Below are 18,962 nucleotides of genomic sequence, written 5' to 3'. Positions count from 1 at the left end.
TCATCACTAGAATGAAGTATTTTGTTATCTATGGATCCAAACCCCTATTTTAACACTAGTATTAGGTCTCAATTTACGCGGATTTGATTTAAGCAGCATTTCCGTGGAACGTAACCCCAGCATAAAATGAGGGTGTACTGTACTTTCAAAACAGAAAGGAAATGGAAAGCAATGCAAAGATTACTCTTATGGCACTTTCAACAGCAAAAAATTAATATATTTTCTATTTCCATGCATTTCACATGCAATTCAATTTGTTTCCATCAGGGTAATATCTTTTACAAAAATGCATTTCACAGATAAAATGAAACAAGAAATTACAAACACAAGTATATTTTGCCCTGTCTACTTGAACTTCCCTGATTGAGTAGTTGGGAGAAAAGGCTATAACAATAGCGTGACTAGCTCCCACCACAATACAAGTTGAGGATCATCACATTCCACAGCCTTTTTGAATACACCCCCCCCCCCCCCAAGTCAGAATAAATACAATACATCGAGGGCGGTTCACCATAGATGACACCCAAAATGTATTTAAATGTTTATGGGGAAAAAAATAAAGATACTTAAATTTTGAAAAATTTAAGCCAATAGACATTAAATTATATTTTATTTATCAAATTTCACTGAAATTTGAGCACAATTTTGGGTTGAGGGGTTTAAAACAAATTTTAAATAAAATGCATTCACATTTTACTACTCTTTATATGTACTATCCTCACACTATATGAATGAGTTCCCAAAAATTGTATGAACTTGATGTTTCGGGGGGGGGGGGGGCACAAATTACCACCCCATGTGACGACACCTATGGTAGGAATGCCACTGGTAATATCAAAATATTTTAAAGCTTACATATTTCATAATATTTATCCAAGCATTGAATTCACATTATTTTAAGTTCAAATCCCTTTATATATATAATTTACTATAATTTCTACCTTTTATTCAATTGGAATTATATGAACTGCCATTAAAATGAAAGTAAAATTTCAATCAATGAGGTCTCACATTTTTTGCACAAATCATAGCATTTTGGAACATTTGTGAACTTTAAGGAAAAGCTTTAAAAATCATAGAAATCACTGCAGAAGTGGTATGACAAAAGCATGAGTGGGGAAAGAATGGTTTGATGCAGAATGCTGTAGGCTGGGATTTTTCTTTGGTAGGTAGCTAATGGCTACTAATACAAAAAGCTTTGTTAGCCATTTACAATTTATGGTAGCTACAAGAAGAGTCTTCGGCTCCAGTAAGCAGTAATTATGTTGATACAAAAAAGATTAATTTGGCAACGATTAAATTTGAATTCTGTAAAAAATATCAGGAGTTATGCAAAAATTTCATATGCAATTAATAAAATTACTGTTAACAAAGACTAGTATTATGTCCTTTTTATTAAGGCAATCAGAAGGATAAAGTAAAAAAAAGATTTCAGTACAAAAATTTCTTCCTAATTTAAGAATTCATTTGCATAATTTTGATAACAATAAAAATCTAATATTCAATATTATTCTACAAAATTTTGGAACATTGAGGGATCAACTTTGACTAATACCTTTCAATAGGGTTGACATGTTTTTGACAAAAGCAGGAAAAACATGGGGGGGGGGAGTTTTTTTAAATGCTGTAATTTTTCAGAAAACTAAACAGTTTTACAGAAAAAAAACTAGAACTATAGTGAGCTGCGATGCCACAAGAGAAAATCAGCAAAATCGAAGATGGTACCTTTTGTAGGGATACTTCAAAGAAAGTTCCCTTTTTGACACATTACATATTTTGTCTTAGTATGGTTAAGGGGCGGATAAAGGTTTTCGTTTTAGAGGGAGGGGGGGGGGGGGGGGTCAGGCTCAAGAACTTTCTTCTACAAACTCCCACCCCTATAAAAACTCTCAAATATACATACAAAAATCATTGAAATCATAAAAGCTCTTCAAATATGCTTACAAAAATCATTGATAACAATCATTTTAAAAGTTTTCTTTTAAAATATTGGGTGAGTGCAAAAGTTCGTGCGGAGTTTGTGAAAGAAAGTCATACAGTGATTAGGCAAGCAAAACTCTTTATTCAATCAATGATATATTCTCCATCGTTGTCTATAATCTTCTTCCAACGTTCTGGCAGCATACGGATGCCCCGATCATAAAAACTGTGTGGTTTAGATTCGAAGAACGAAGACACGACGTTTTGTAAGGCATTCAAAGAGTCAAGTTTTTTCCATTTAAATGATTTTGCAATGACCGGAATAAGTGATAATCCGATGGTGCGATATCAGGAGAATACGGTGGATGAGTTAGGACATCCCATTTCAGGCTGTTCAGTTTGCGTAGCGTCTGTCTTGAAACGTGTGGTCTAGCGTTATGATGAAAGACTACGCCTTTGCGATTTGACAAACTCGGACGTTTCTGTTTGATTTCTCGGTTCAGATTAGTTAATTGACGACAGTACTTGTCCGAATCAATCGTTTGGCCGGCGGGGAGAAACTCAAAATAAATTATACCCTTGCAATCCCACCAAACACAGAGCATCACCTTCATCGGGTGCAAACTGGCCTTTGCCATTGCGTCACCATGTTCACCTGCCTGTTTCCATGTGCTTTTGCGCTGAACGTTGTTGTACAGGACCCATTTTTCATCGCCCGTCACTAATCAATCCAAAAACGGCTCGTTTTTGAGCCGCCCGAGTAAAGATACGGCAGCAGAAATTCGCTGGATTTTGTTACTCTCGGTCAACAAATATGGCACCCATATATCGAGCTTTAAATCAAATCCAATTTTTTTTAAACGCCGAAAAGAGGTTGATCGGTCAACGTTAAGTGCTGTAGCAACTTCCTCTGTTGAAATTCGCGGAGTATTCTGAACTAAAGAACGCAAAACGTCGTCATCAATGTCGGAAGGTCGACCTGAGCGTGGCTCGTCTTCTAGCTTAAAATCTCCGCAACGAAGTTTTGCGAACCATTTTTCCACAGTTCGTTTAGCTGGTGCTTGATCTTGATAAACGTCTTCAATGTTTTTTACGGCTGCTGCAATGTTTATTCCCTTCCGAAACTCGTAAAGCATAACATGCCGTAAATGCACTTTATCAACACTCATTTTAAAAGTAATCTTTCTCGAAGCAGTTTGTATCTGCACAAATTATTGTGATTGGAATGAAAGCTGCACATGTCACCTTTCCAACGATCTGACTTACGTAGGTAGTGGTATTAATGACAACACGTTACGCCCGTTCTAACGCCATCTATTGCAACTCCACACGAACTTTTGCACTCACCCAATAACTTTTCAGTTTTGTAATGTAAACCTAAAATTTTCAGAACCGACAACTCAAAGTTTTTAGAAATTTTGGATCACAAAACCCCCAAAATATTTGCATAATACTCGACACATATCCACTTTAGATTATAAATTTGCATGATACTCAACACACCCATCTTATATGCAGAAGAATAACATCACTTAACTCTTAACAGGGGAGGTGCGGTCTCACAGAGCGCTCAAAAGTTCATACCACCAGCATTGTTTCATTTTCAGTCCGATTGAATGGTTTTCCCAATAGCTTTTTGTTTTGTGATCTTGAACCTCCCCCTTGCTTATCAGCATCTTTTGGCAAGTGCATCTGGTTTAAATTTCATTGCATTCTTTAGAAGTGGTCTGTGAGACTGCACCTCCTCTTCACTGTTACAATTTTTAGCAATAGTAGACATGGCGAACCGCGGAAATAGGGGTTCCTTAATCTTATCCGCGTTATGTGAAAGAAATGCAAAATATTCTTGTTGAGGTTGGGAGTTGTTTGAAATGTTCACAAAAAATATGCAATGATGTTTTAGGGATAATGAGGGCCGAATTATTCTTGGAATTACGACTAGAAATACTAATAGTTAAAGGACTGGGAAATTTTTTCCGTAACGTGATATAATCAATTTTCTTGCACTAAAATGTTCTGTATATATTAAACAATTAAAACAAAATCCTTAAGAAGTGACAGATTCATTTTTCATTACGAGCAGTAAATTATTTACTGCAGCATATGAATTTTCGTGAAAAATCTTAAGGCTCTAGTAAAATGTCCTCAGAAAAGGTATATTTTAATTCAGAATTCAAAAATATTTTTTTATGTGCTAATGAAAGTGCAAAGGGCACTTAAGGAAAATTACAGGAATGTATCTCAATGACACAATTTAAAAAAAAAATTGAAAGTAGAGCGGTCTCTGAGACGTCACGTCTCCTGTTATGTCCTACTTTTTCACATCCCCTGTTACGGGTTAAAATAAAAGTAAAACATCATTTAAAATATTAGTAAAAAATGCCACGAAAGTCTAATTAAAAACTAAATATTCAATAAATATAATTCGAACTTGATAAATTACTCACCGACTGATTAATTCCAATTGTAGAAAATCAGAGGTTGACGATGGTGTCTCAGAGTTTGATACAGGAACTCCAGATATGTTTCCATCGGTTTTGGGTTTATCAGTTTTTTCAACTTTCCAAAAAAAGAGACAGCACTCTGCTTTGTCACCCAAACGCTTCATTGTTTTTGTTATAAGTGTAGTTCTTTTCTAACAAACGAGGCTTTTTTCAAAAGGGTTTCCAATTTAATATGGTGGGCTAGTTTTCGAAAACCTTTGTATAATGATGTTTTGCGCTAACACAATGCTCAAATTTTACATTTCTTGCACAATACTAAACCCAAAACACTGATTTAAATTAATTAACTGCTTACAGCACATTTAAAAATAAAGACAGCGCATCTAAAAACAAAACTATTTAAAAATTCCCACAGAAAGAAATTATAATCTACAGAAACTTCACATAAAAAAACATTTACACGCTCAAACCTTTTATTGATTGAAGCAATGCCTGCAGCTTTATATAAAGTTTTACAATAACTATCCTTGATTAAATTTGTTGCATAAAAAGCGATCGGGCGTTAGACACTTCTTAGCTACTTTTCATTATACTGACTCCTGAACATGGCGCCGCAGACGAACTCTCAAAAAAAAAGCTATTTTACTGTCTACATATTTCAAATGCACATACTATAAATAGAAAAGTGACAGTTAGTACCTTCCCCCTGCCCCCCCCCCAAAAAAATAATAAAAAAGAATCTGAATATTATTTACTGTTTCTTATTATGGTTTTGGTCCGGCTTTTCTTTCTTTTTTTTCAAGCAGTCATTTTCACAATTGAAATGCAATGAACATTAAAACAGATAACAAAGTATTTCCCTGACTTTAATTTGGGGGCATGACTCTCCCCCCCCCCCTGTATCCACTTCTTATGGATTCAATCAAGTTTTTTTATTTTTTCGAGCAATCATTCAAATACTGTTGTAGGTTTAAAGGGGGGGTGGTTATAACCCCCCCCCCCCCGACATTGTTGGTAGCCAATTGACAAGGGGCGACCGCTAATCCGCACCTTTATTGATGCAATCAAAAATTTCAGGCATTGAATTTGGCCCTTCATTTACTCTAGTTGTTAGTGCTGCAGTTTTTTATCCGGCAGCTCAGATTCAAACCCTAAAGTTGGAACTTCTGCACTATTTGACAATTCAAAGATTTCCTCTAGGTCTGATGTTGTTGAAAACCTGGGCATAAAAATTAATTATTTGGCTGCAAAATGCACCCAACAACCATTTTATTTTTAGCACTCATTAATGAAGTTCTTTCTATTCAACAAAAAAACGAAATGCCATACATTAAAATTTTAATGCTTACATTAAGGTTTAGCAGATTTATAATATTATACCGTCACATTACATTAAAAACTCGATACAACAATGCTAAGAAGACCGAGTATTATCACACAAAGGAATGTATCATTATCATGATACATGAATGTATCATTATCATGTATCAATGTGCATTGCAAGTGTGTGGTGAGGCAAACCATTTAATTATTTGTGATAAAAGAAAAGAATGAAAGAGTTTTGAGAAGTTTTTTTGTGAAAGTGAGCATATTACTTTTGACTTTTGAAGAGGAACAAAATCATTGCTTAAATCGTGTAGTGTAGGGAATTCCCCTTCAAAAAAAAATTTTGTCATAAAAATTAATCAAAAAATGTCAAACTAAGAACACCTACCTTTTCAAACACATTTTTTTGTGCATTATACTCCAGAATCACAATTCTTCCTGAATCAGACCCAATTACTCGTAAAGCATAACATGCCGTAAATGCACTTTATCAACACTCATTTTAAAAGTAATCTTTCTCAAAACAGTTTGTATCTGCACAAATTATTGTGATTGGAATGAAAGCTGCACATGTCACCTTTCCAACGATCTGACTTACGTAGGTAGTGGTATTAATGACAACACGTTACGCCCGTTCTAACGCCATCTATTGCAACTCCACACGAACTTTTGCACTCACCCAATAACTTTTCAGTTTTGTAATGTAAACCTAAAATTTTCAGAACCGACAACTCAAAGTTTTTAGAAATTTTGGATCACAAAACCCCCAAAATATTTGCATAATACTCGACACATATCCACTTTAGATTATAAATTTGCATGATACTCAACACACCCATCTTATATGCAGAAGAATAACATCACTTAACTCTTAACAGGGGAGGTGCGGTCTCACAGAGCGCTCAAAAGTTCATACCACCAGCATTGTTTCATTTTCAGTCCGATTGAATGGTTTTCCCAATAGCTTTTTGTTTTGTGATCTTGAACCTCCCCCTTGCTTATCAGCATCTTTTGGCAAGTGCATCTGGTTTAAATTTCATTGCATTCTTTAGAAGTGGTCTGTGAGACTGCACCTCCTCTTCACTGTTACAATTTTTAGCAATAGTAGACATGGCGAACCGCGGAAATAGGGGTTCCTTAATCTTATCCGCGTTATGTGAAAGAAATGCAAAATATTCTTGTTGAGGTTGGGAGTTGTTTGAAATGTTCACAAAAAATATGCAATGATGTTTTAGGGATAATGAGGGCCGAATTATTCTTGGAATTACGACTAGAAATACTAATAGTTAAAGGACTGGGAAATTTTTTCCGTAACGTGATATAATCAATTTTCTTGCACTAAAATGTTCTGTATATATTAAACAATTAAAACAAAATCCTTAAGAAGTGACAGATTCATTTTTCATTACGAGCAGTAAATTATTTACTGCAGCATATGAATTTTCGTGAAAAATCTTAAGGCTCTAGTAAAATGTCCTCAGAAAAGGTATATTTTAATTCAGAATTCAAAAATATTTTTTTATGTGCTAATGAAAGTGCAAAGGGCACTTAAGGAAAATTACAGGAATGTATCTCAATGACACAATTTAAAAAAAAAATTGAAAGTAGAGCGGTCTCTGAGACGTCACGTCTCCTGTTATGTCCTACTTTTTCACATCCCCTGTTACGGGTTAAAATAAAAGTAAAACATCATTTAAAATATTAGTAAAAAATGCCACGAAAGTCTAATTAAAAACTAAATATTCAATAAATATAATTCGAACTTGATAAATTACTCACCGACTGATTAATTCCAATTGTAGAAAATCAGAGGTTGACGATGGTGTCTCAGAGTTTGATACAGGAACTCCAGATATGTTTCCATCGGTTTTGGGTTTATCAGTTTTTTCAACTTTCCAAAAAAAGAGACAGCACTCTGCTTTGTCACCCAAACGCTTCATTGTTTTTGTTATAAGTGTAGTTCTTTTCTAACAAACGAGGCTTTTTTCAAAAGGGTTTCCAATTTAATATGGTGGGCTAGTTTTCGAAAACCTTTGTATAATGATGTTTTGCGCTAACACAATGCTCAAATTTTACATTTCTTGCACAATACTAAACCCAAAACACTGATTTAAATTAATTAACTGCTTACAGCACATTTAAAAATAAAGACAGCGCATCTAAAAACAAAACTATTTAAAAATTCCCACAGAAAGAAATTATAATCTACAGAAACTTCACATAAAAAAACATTTACACGCTCAAACCTTTTATTGATTGAAGCAATGCCTGCAGCTTTATATAAAGTTTTACAATAACTATCCTTGATTAAATTTGTTGCATAAAAAGCGATCGGGCGTTAGACACTTCTTAGCTACTTTTCATTATACTGACTCCTGAACATGGCGCCGCAGACGAACTCTCAAAAAAAAAGCTATTTTACTGTCTACATATTTCAAATGCACATACTATAAATAGAAAAGTGACAGTTAGTACCTTCCCCCTGCCCCCCCCCCCCAAAAAAATAATAAAAAAGAATCTGAATATTATTTACTGTTTCTTATTATGGTTTTGGTCCGGCTTTTCTTTCTTTTTTTTCAAGCAGTCATTTTCACAATTGAAATGCAATGAACATTAAAACAGATAACAAAGTATTTCCCTGACTTTAATTTGGGGGCATGACTCTCCCCCCCCCCTGTATCCACTTCTTATGGATTCAATCAAGTTTTTTTATTTTTTCGAGCAATCATTCAAATACTGTTGTAGGTTTAAAGGGGGGGTGGTTATAACCCCCCCCCCCCCCGACATTGTTGGTAGCCAATTGACAAGGGGCGACCGCTAATCCGCACCTTTATTGATGCAATCAAAAATTTCAGGCATTGAATTTGGCCCTTCATTTACTCTAGTTGTTAGTGCTGCAGTTTTTTATCCGGCAGCTCAGATTCAAACCCTAAAGTTGGAACTTCTGCACTATTTGACAATTCAAAGATTTCCTCTAGGTCTGATGTTGTTGAAAACCTGGGCATAAAAATTAATTATTTGGCTGCAAAATGCACCCAACAACCATTTTATTTTTAGCACTCATTAATGAAGTTCTTTCTATTCAACAAAAAAACGAAATGCCATACATTAAAATTTTAATGCTTACATTAAGGTTTAGCAGATTTATAATATTATACCGTCACATTACATTAAAAACTCGATACAACAATGCTAAGAAGACCGAGTATTATCACACAAAGGAATGTATCATTATCATGATACATGAATGTATCATTATCATGTATCAATGTGCATTGCAAGTGTGTGGTGAGGCAAACCATTTAATTATTTGTGATAAAAGAAAAGAATGAAAGAGTTTTGAGAAGTTTTTTTGTGAAAGTGAGCATATTACTTTTGACTTTTGAAGAGGAACAAAATCATTGCTTAAATCGTGTAGTGTAGGGAATTCCCCTTCAAAAAAAAATTTTGTCATAAAAATTAATCAAAAAATGTCAAACTAAGAACACCTACCTTTTCAAACACATTTTTTTGTGCATTATACTCCAGAATCACAATTCTTCCTGAATCAGACCCAATTACAAGATAATCTGAGTAAAATAAAAATACATATATGAAACAGCTATAAACAAACACAGAGATTTTAGATTTACATGTTCATTTTACAAATGTATCTTACTTTTGACTGAAATAAAGCAGATAATAGTCTTTCACTATTGAATTTGTAAGTTATTTTAATTCAAGAATTCACTTAGAACTTAAGTCTAAAAGTTTAGAAACGCTGTTTCATTATCACTGTTTCAAATACACAAGACCCTTCATAACACATTCATTTTTCTTAAAATAAACAATTTGTAAAATTATTATGCATTAAGCACAGCACTAGCTCATTCTTCTATATGCTTGTTAATTATATAACTTTTTATTTCACTTTTCTGTTTTAACACACAAATATTTTACTTGCATTTAGTCTTAAACAATTCATTCTTTATGAGAACTATTCATGTATTTTCAAAAAAATAATTAAAATTATAAAAAAGGAAGACTGATCCTTTTTATTTAATCACCACTTTTTGCTAACTAAATTTTTTTTTAGATAAATTATGTTAAAATTTCATTTAAGAAATAATCTATACAGTAATGAACCTAGGGTTTTGATTTGAAGGGGGTTAGGGGGGGAAGCAACAAGAGGTCTGAGATATTTAGAACCCTTCGGTAAGGTACAATTGTACTTTGCATGCGAAGTTGATTTCTAACCCCCTCCTCTCCCCCCAATGGAAAATTAAGTATACTCAAGGCACCTGCTAGGGATTTTCAATTGGTAGCCCACCATTTAACCACATTCTAAAAGCCTTAACCGTAACTTAAGTTAAATAAATTTTAATTGTGAATATTTATTTTTTATAGAAAACTTCAATCGGAAAACAAAATAATTTTCTAAAATGTTCCCATTTCTTTACCAAGGATTTTAATTTGTACTCATGAATTTATTTATTTATTGACAAAAAAAGCATAAAATTTCCCTACATACAGCAAACTCCCTATTATCCTTGAGTGGCTTATCCGCACCTGCAGTATTTCATTTTAAAAAGAAAAAAAAATTGCTGATGATTAACTGAAAGTAGATAGATGCACACATTTTAGATTAATAAGTGCAAAATCTATTTTTAGACATTCTCATTGCTTTCCTCCCTTCCAATAACATCAAACTCCTTCAAAGGTAACTGAAATTTAACATGTTGAAATCTGATTTTTAGATCCATGTTAGCTACTGCTTCAGATCCTACATTACTGATTTTTAGATCCACCGTACTTACTGAAATCTACACTATTATCCTCCTGTCCCAAGTTTTTAGGTGTAACCTAGTTAGATCTGTTGCAGTCAATAAGTTTGCATGCTTTGCTTGCATAATTGTGTACTCAGTTTGCAATAGGAGATTCCTTTTTCAGTTTATAAGTCTATTTTTCACTTATTGTTTAAGCTATAGTTTAAATGTATGCAAATGTTATTGACCTTTTAAAGTAGCAGTTCCCAACCTTTTCCCCCTTGCAAACTTGTTCCAATATCTGAAAGAAGTTGGCGAACCCCTTATGCAGTAAGTAATAAGTAAAAAGCAAAAAAAAAAAAAAAAGAGAGAGAGAGAGATGCTAAGCACACAATTGAAAATTTGGATAATGTTTTTGTGTCTAACAAGAAGAAAAACATAATTGCAAAAGATAGAAGTTCAAACATTTCTCGGAACTAAAATTCTAGCAGAAAAATTAATTTAAAAAAATAATAATAATAAATTCCCAAAAATATTATAATTTGCTGAGCTTCAGTCAAGTTTGAAAAAAAAAAACCTTAAGATAAGATATTTTGTGGAATAAAGAAGCTTATAGTTCGGCTCAAATATTTACGGTAATATACACTAAAAGTGCAGAATAAAATATGCATATTGAAAAGAAATAGAAACGCTTATAATTAACTAAAATTATTACATTAGAAGTATTTTTTCCCCAACAAATACATTTTTAAGCTAATTTCTTACAAGTGAAATTTCCTGAATAAATTTCATGAATCTCTTTATTGCATATGTGCAGTGCAAATTAAGTTGCAAGGTTTAATTCCATTGATATTTTTTACTGTGTACCTCACACTCGCAAGTTTCACACAGGAAAATGTTAATAAAAATTTATTTTTCACCCAACCCCCTCTCCCCCAGTAGTTTTTCTAAGCTGCTAGCCATTTCTTCTCTTTTTTGGCTATAGCGCTAGAAGTAAATTGTGGTCTATTAGTGTGAAAATTATGGTAACAAATAACAGCATGATCCCATTTCACAACAAGAGAAGTGAGATAGCACTTTATCACATGCAAATAGCGAAGAAACAAAATATCGAAATTAACTAATTGATGCTTCAGACACTTGTATATGGTCTATGTAATGTTTCCACCAGGCTTAATCGAATTGCTCTGAATTTCTGAGAAATCCAAAGCATTCATATTCTTTCATCTGAATACATTGCATTCAGAAGTGGAACTTTTTCAACATGGCTTCAATTCTACCATTATCAATGAAAACCGTAGAACTTACGCCTTTTAATGACAGACTTAATGTTTAGATGCAAAATATTTCAGCAAGCAGGCAAATATTTTTATGTAAAGAGAGAGAGGAATGTGCCAGAGACAAACCAATGATGAACAAAAAAAACCGCTTGAACTTCAGACATCATCTCAAACAAACATGTAAAATTTCCACCATTACAATATTATTTTCGCGAACCCCCTTTGTACCTCTCGCGAACCCACAGGGGTTCACAAACCACAGGTTGGGAATCGTTGTATTACAGCCATAGGGCAATTCCATGAAAAGTGAAAACAGTAGGTCTTTCTTTCTTTCTTTTCTTTCACACACACAGATTGAGGTTTCTGCTATTCCACTAGGGAAGCTTATACCTCTATTAATCCACAATGTTTCCAGGATTTTGTTTTTCCAGGACAGCACAAAGACAACACAATAGATGGTGGTGCCATCTATGGACAGTTCGAGAGACAATTTAGAACCAGGCCAAGAGGCGAATAACTTCCTGGTCTGGCACCCCCAGAGGCATCGTTTCACTTGGAGGACATTGTGACCACGAGCATATTTAACGTCGCCCAGTCACCATTAATGACGACGGTGGGTCTTCGACCAGTGAGGATCGAACCCGAGACCCTCCAGTCCCGAGTCCAATGCCTTACCAATCAGGCTACCATGGCCTCACCAGTAGGTCAAAATTTCAAATTGCAGTTATGTTGATATATTATACAATCAAACCACCCAATAGCGGACACCGTCAGGACCAAAGTTTTTGTCCGTTAACGGGGAGTGTCCGCTATTGGGGAGTCTGAATTTACAATGACATTTTAATGTCGTATTTTAAACCTTCACATAGTATATAATTCTAAGTTAAATTAATGAGTAGTGCGAATATAAGTGAACTTGCCCTATAAATAAGGGAGGGGGGATACCATTAAGTTGCAGGAGAGTATTTTTTATAATGAACTAGCTGTACCCGACGCACGTTGCTACGCCAACAAAAAAATACATCATTATACTGATTTTCATGACAATCGGTTGAACGGGGCAGAAGTTGCTACTCTGCAGTGCGACCTGGTGGCGAGTGGCTTCAATGAGCATATTATGCACCTTCTCCGTGGAAAAATGCATATATATAGCAATTTTCATAATAATTGGTCCAGGTATCAAGTGAAGCCGTGACTATACTCAAATTTTGTACTCACGCAGTTTGCAAGATCAATCAATCGCTAAAAATATCTAATAGAAAAAGTTTTAAATCCCCCCGTTGCATGAAAAGCCATAAAACAATAAGGAAAGAATTTACTTGTTCAAACTCAAGAAAAATGGCAACAGCTAACTTCTTATCAATGAGATCTTTCACGCGAATTAATTTCTGCAGCCGATAATTTTATTGGTATTTATCCAATGGATTGTGACTTAAATTGGAATAAAAAAGGAACTATCGATCGGATTTTTTTCGAACTGGTCTATAAACATTCCCAGTACCAAAAATAACAAACAGTGAAAGTTTCAGCCAAATCTGCCGGGTAGTTTTTGAGTTCATGGATGACATACAGACAAACATTCATTTATATATAGATTCCTCTCCCATACAAACTGATTAAGCAAGGTACTGTGTAAAAGGAGAAATATTTTTTTTCTTCTGTTTTTTGCTGGAATTTCATGCATGAATGTAAACAAAAACTTTCATAAGCTTTGACTTGAAAGGCTCCTGTTTTCGGAGAAAAAGGGGTATTAATCTTCTTATGGGTACTGGTTAGTCCCAGAACATCATAAAGGAGTGGAAAGTTACCTGCTATAAGGTCATCTGACCATACAGTCATTTTTCTGAAGACCGGGTTCATTGAACAGATCTATGTTTTGGATTATTATCTCATAAAAAGTCTAAATACTGAAATGAAGTTTTGTGAAGTGGCGGTCTTTGCAACATAGAATTTTGTGAAGGGCCCGCGAAGCAAACCCAATTTGATCTGAATCGAGCCCTGGATGCCTGAAACTGATGGGTTTGATTTTGAGCAGATTCCATGCAGTTCTGTCATTCAGGGGGGCGGAGGATCAATTGAGCCCCTCCCCTCTCAGATTTGAAAAATATAATGTAATTGCATTTATGAGTGCATTTTGATGCACTTATCTAGTAAGAGGGATTGAATTCATACCCTTCATCCCCCCCCCTGGAAAACTTTGAAATGACGGGTTTGATTTCATGATAGTTGACAATATGCAGCTTTGAATAGTAACTTAATGTTATTGAAATAGGAAATTTCAACGAACAAGTTATTTGCAAAACCAGGTACAAGTGAAATTCATTAAGTAATAATAAACAAGAATGGCGAAAACAAAGATAAAATGCAGAACATTCATACCTTTAGTTCCACCAGTGAGTCGAAAACCCATCATAGAGCGAATTACACCAAATATCTCTACAGTTAACAAAGTATGCACTTTCCCAGTACTTGGATCAGGCCGCAACAGTTCCAGTATTTTCCCTCTTGAAACAGCGATTTCTTGCTGTTTCGTGCCGGCGAAATTACCATGCACGGCATGAGTAATGCCGGTAGCACGCTGAAGAGTCAGATTGTATAAAAACATAGCGATTTACGATTGTAAGTAGGAAAAGAGATCAAAACATGGCTGGGAATACTTCCAGAAACACAATAAAACCTAATGAACACGGAAAGAAGAAAACACGAATTAGAGAAAATTGCAGTCACACATTTGAAGCTTAATCAAATAGAAAAAACTTCAGCCTGTATTAGATAAGAGATTAAAAATCATGCATCTAAATTGTAGCCTCTCAGATTAAAGAATAAATAATATAATTATCAAATATGTTTACAAAACGCACCTGTTTAAAAAGTTTTCAGTTAACAATAATTCAACGGGACAGCGGTTATAGTTATCAGTTAAATTATTATAAAACATAGAGTACTGCTAAAAGCAGAACAAAGGAAGTCTTGCGAGCAACTAGGGGCGCTGTAGGTGACGCTGGTAAATAGGATAGAAAACGAAACCTATTTGTCTGCTAAGTAGCAGACAAGAAGTACCTCCACTTTGGACATTTAAGAACTGTAAGTGTGTGAATAGATAGCCATTTGATTTTGAACACGGAAACAGATTTTGTGTGTGGTATTTACGTATTTTTGGTCTGAGGTTCAAGGTGACCTTCGGTTGAACGTGTAGCGCGGAAGCTGATGCTTTTCTTTACTGCCTTGCGAAGGATTTTCTTCAGGTTTATTTTGCGGTTCCTCACAAGTTGTGATTATTCCAACAGTGTTGGGTATGTTTTTGTTTCTCTTTTTGAACTATGACCAGTAAAAGGAAAGCCGAGACCCCTAACATAACCGGCAAAGACAAGGAACGTCGCAAAGACGAAAAAGTATATGAATCCAGTGCTAATGCTATTGAAAAAGCTAAACATGCTTTGAAAACGGGCTGTGATAAAATTAAAATAATAATATCAGGCTTAACAGACAAAATCCCTTCTAACAAAACTAAAGAATTAAATGAAGAATTAGAAAAAATAACCACTAAGGAAGATGAAATTAATTTAACGGGGGAAAACAATTTAATTATCTCTACTGCAAATATCAATACAGTTATCAAAGTTACGAAAATAAAATCTCTGGTCAACACTGGAGTTAGCATCAGACTAATTGAGGAAACTATAAGCAGCAAATACATCGTCAAGAATATTGACACGGAAATTCCATTAGATTACATAGCAAATGCTTTGAAAACAGAAGGGATCTTTGTTTCACAAATTATAAGATTTAACAGAAAAGGATCAGAAGATCCTATTCCAGTAATACTGGTTAAGGAAATAGGGAAAACAAATAGACAGAGCTATAAAATAGGAAGGCTAATTTTTAGAACAAATAATTACATTGAAAAGCCTAAAATATGCTATAACTGTATGGGCATAGGCCATCAACAAAACAACTGCAAAAGCAAAAAAAAAGTGCAGAGTGTGTGGGGATAATCACGAAACCTGTGATAAAACACCGAAATGTTTTAGATGTGGCGAAAGTCACATAGCAACCGACAAAAGCTGCCCAATCTACAAATCAAAAGCCCAAGAAAAATCTGTCTCTATCAACAGGAAGCCGTCAGAAGAAAATAAAACGTGGGCCAGTGTCGCTCGCAAGCAAGACGCCCCTCCCCCTAAGGTTACTATTAGCAGCAGCGACAACAGTGTCCTCGATATTGTTAAGAACTTGGAAAATAAGCTTAAGAATAAAGATAAGCAAATTGATGATCTGAAAGTTGAAATTGATAAACTAAAAATTTTGATTACGAATCAATCTCAATCTTGCTCACAATTTTGCAACAACTGCATATCTAAGAACATAGAAATCGAGAAACTTAAAATTGAAATCTTCCAATTAAAAAATCTTGTTGATAAACATATCTCCCCAGCTGATAATCCTTTTCAAATCAACCCTCTTCCGGAGTCCCAAGATTCTTTAGAGGAAAACATAACTTGTAATTAAGGTTTTTTTTTTTTTTTTTTTTTTTTCTCTACTATGTCTAACTTCATTCTTAGCTGGAATATTAGAGGTATGCTAGCCAATTTAGACTTCCTAAAATTTTTGATTGCCTGGATTTCCCCTTCCATAATATGCTTACAGGAAACCTGGACTCCCGATTCGAAACTCCCCAACTTGAGGGGTTACTCGTCATACTCCAAAGAACGCCCATTTCCTCATAAAGGAGGGGGAATATGTACCTTTATTAAAAACGAACTCCCATCCTACCGCATCAATAATAACATCCCGGGATTTGAATCCCTCACCACTCGGGTTCACGTTAACAACTTTGATTTTAACATCATTAACTGTTATAGACCTCACGGGATAATCAGTCTGGAAACTCTCAATGAATTGAACAAATTAGTTGCTGTGAACTCCATCTTCACTGGAGACTTTAATGCCAGGAGCCGCACATTTGGGGATCGTCTCACTAGCCCAAGTGGAAGAAAACCATCAAACTGGGTTATTGAATCTAATCTAGTGTTATTAAATGATAAAATTCCCACTAGAATTAACAAAGGCATCGACGATGGGATTTTAGACTTAATATTCCAGGCCCCACAATGTATGCCCGTAAAAATTTTTAGGTCCAGAGATTTTCTCTTTAGAATCTTGATCTGTAGGTGTTCTAATGTGAGAATATCTTGGGTAGACATGTTGAATCCTGCGCGAAATAATTTTACAGGCCATCAAAGATAGCGGCCATTTTGGTTCACTTGCTCATTACGTTTTTCGCAACGTGCGTACCTATAAATTTATTTTTAGTTTTGAACTGAAATTTTTGGGCCTTAGAAAGTCAATTAATGTAATAGTTATGTCATAAAAACCGCTCTGGCTTTTTCTACAATTTTTAAGTGAGGAATCTCTAACGTTTTTTGTTTAACATTCTAGTTACTTAAAAGTGTACAAAAATTAATAACTCTTAATAAAACCAAACGATTTTAAAGTGTAAAAACTTTTGTGTAAAACAATATTTTTCAAGGTCACCAGCGTAGCCAGCAATATCTTCTGTAGGGGTTTTTTTGGTCAAAAATATCTTCTAAAGGGGGGTTTTTTGATTTAAAAAAAACCTTCTGAATGGATTTTTTCGATCAAAAATATTATTCTGAAGGGGATTCTTTGATTGAAAATACCTTCTGAAGGAGATTTTTTGATCAAAAATACCTTATGAAGGGGATTTTTTGATCAAAAATACCTTATAAAGGGATTTTTTGATCAAAAATACCTTATGAAGGGGATTTTTTGATCAAAACAGCCCTTTCATATGCATAAGCTACTGTATTAAAATTTGCATTCATGTTAACACCAGCGGCTACAGGGATTCCCCCCCCCCTCGGTCCACGCTGTTCAAGGTTATTTATCGTCTGCTGTCAAAGTAATTGTTTTCGAGTAAAAATGTTCCACAGTTCCAAAAACTTTTTGTTTCATGTTTTTCTGTGACAATAACCATTTTAGCAATGGCTGATATTTCTAAACTGAGTTCAGAAAGTTTTGGTAGGCAATTGAAGACATCTTGAAGACAGTTTTAACAAACGAATATGTAGTTTGTCAAAAGGAATCAAGAGAAAAATTATGTTCTTCGACCAAAAACGAGTTCGGGAAGCTGCTGAAATACGCAAAGACGCAATATTGAAAAACGCGGCAAGAAAATATAGTGTGTCATTGCAGCAACTAGTGCTATAAGAAATACACGAGAGGAAAAACGCTAAAAAAAATGGTAGAAAAAAATGCGCAGACAAGTTATTTTGAAAGTGAAAACAATATTTTAGAAAAATCAGAAAGTACTGAATTAGGTCCAAATCAAGACGAAGTTTTTGACAGAGTAGCAGATCTTAACAGCGATATGAATGTTTCTGCTGCGAATTCATATGCACATCCAAACTGTATAAGTTCTTATATTCGAAAGTATGAGCGAGAAACCAATACACAGTCTGCGCAACATCTATCCTCAAAATTTGAACTGTTTAAAAAGGCAAATGAAATATTAAAGCCTCTGTTAAATGCTGGGCATGGATTTATTCTTTCAGAAATAAAAGAGTTGATGCTTAATGCTCAATGTAGATGAAAATGCATTGGTTTTTATAAATGAAACAAAACTATTTCTCGTAACAACGTATAATGAAAGGATTCTTTTCTGTGCTTCCAAAAGAAAGAATGACCCTTTGTTGGTTTTTTTTAGTCATTTATCTCCAAAAGTACTTGCTGCTGCTTTTAGCTCACAAGAGGCTGTGAAGACTGCAGAAAATCATTGATAATCTTGAGAAAATCATTATAAGGTGTTGATTTTAGACTACAAGAGAAGTTCTGCTAAGCGAGTAAAGACGGTTCAGGATGCTCTTTTGGCTCAATGGATGAGGAAAAAAGTCAAATAATGATTCAATCGCTACGCACAAATATTGAAAGCTTGAAAACAGAGATCGAGTTTTTGTTAAAGGATGTAGTGACAAATCAGAACTGTGCAAGTGTTGGGAAGTGTTTCGTTCACTGGTATCACTTGTAAAACACTTGATTATTGCTGATCGCGAAGAAAATTACAAATTATACGTTCAAACTGTTGAATTACTGTTTCCAGTCTTTCATGCATTTGATTGCATCATTTATCTACTATATGAAACATGGTACGTAGAGAGGATAAGGGCGCTAGAAAATGAGTGTCCCTAATTGTAAGAAAAATTCATTCAAGGTAAATTTGTTGTTAAAAT

At 34.5% G+C, this 18,962-nt stretch overlaps 1 protein-coding gene across 2 annotated transcripts in view; it reads right to left on the bottom strand.

Moving 5' to 3' along the window:
• The window catches only part of LOC129217210 (splicing factor 3B subunit 3-like), a 78,499-nt gene extending 63,888 nt beyond the window's left edge, over positions 1–14,611 (bottom strand). Inside the window, exons 1-3 of one of the 2 annotated variants that reach the window (XM_054851478.1) lie at positions 14,577–14,611; positions 14,095–14,392; positions 9,183–9,259 (exon numbers count right to left, since the gene is read on the bottom strand). In XM_054851478.1, coding sequence (XP_054707453.1) covers positions 9,183–9,259; positions 14,095–14,320 — 303 coding nt within the window. In that variant the 5' untranslated portion in view covers positions 14,321–14,392; positions 14,577–14,611. Of the gene's footprint in view, positions 1–6,078; positions 6,142–9,182; positions 9,260–14,094; positions 14,393–14,576 lie in introns of those variants that run through there. The other variant, XM_054851479.1, reaches the window with a different exon arrangement.
• Positions 14,612–18,962: the final 4,351 nt, after the last annotated feature.

This window comes from Uloborus diversus, chromosome 2 (assembly GCF_026930045.1).
Source record: "Uloborus diversus isolate 005 chromosome 2, Udiv.v.3.1, whole genome shotgun sequence".
Taxonomy (NCBI): Eukaryota; Metazoa; Arthropoda; class Arachnida; order Araneae; family Uloboridae; genus Uloborus; species Uloborus diversus.
Note: the sequence above shows the minus strand (reverse complement) of the source record. Positions and strands in the feature narration are given on the sequence as shown.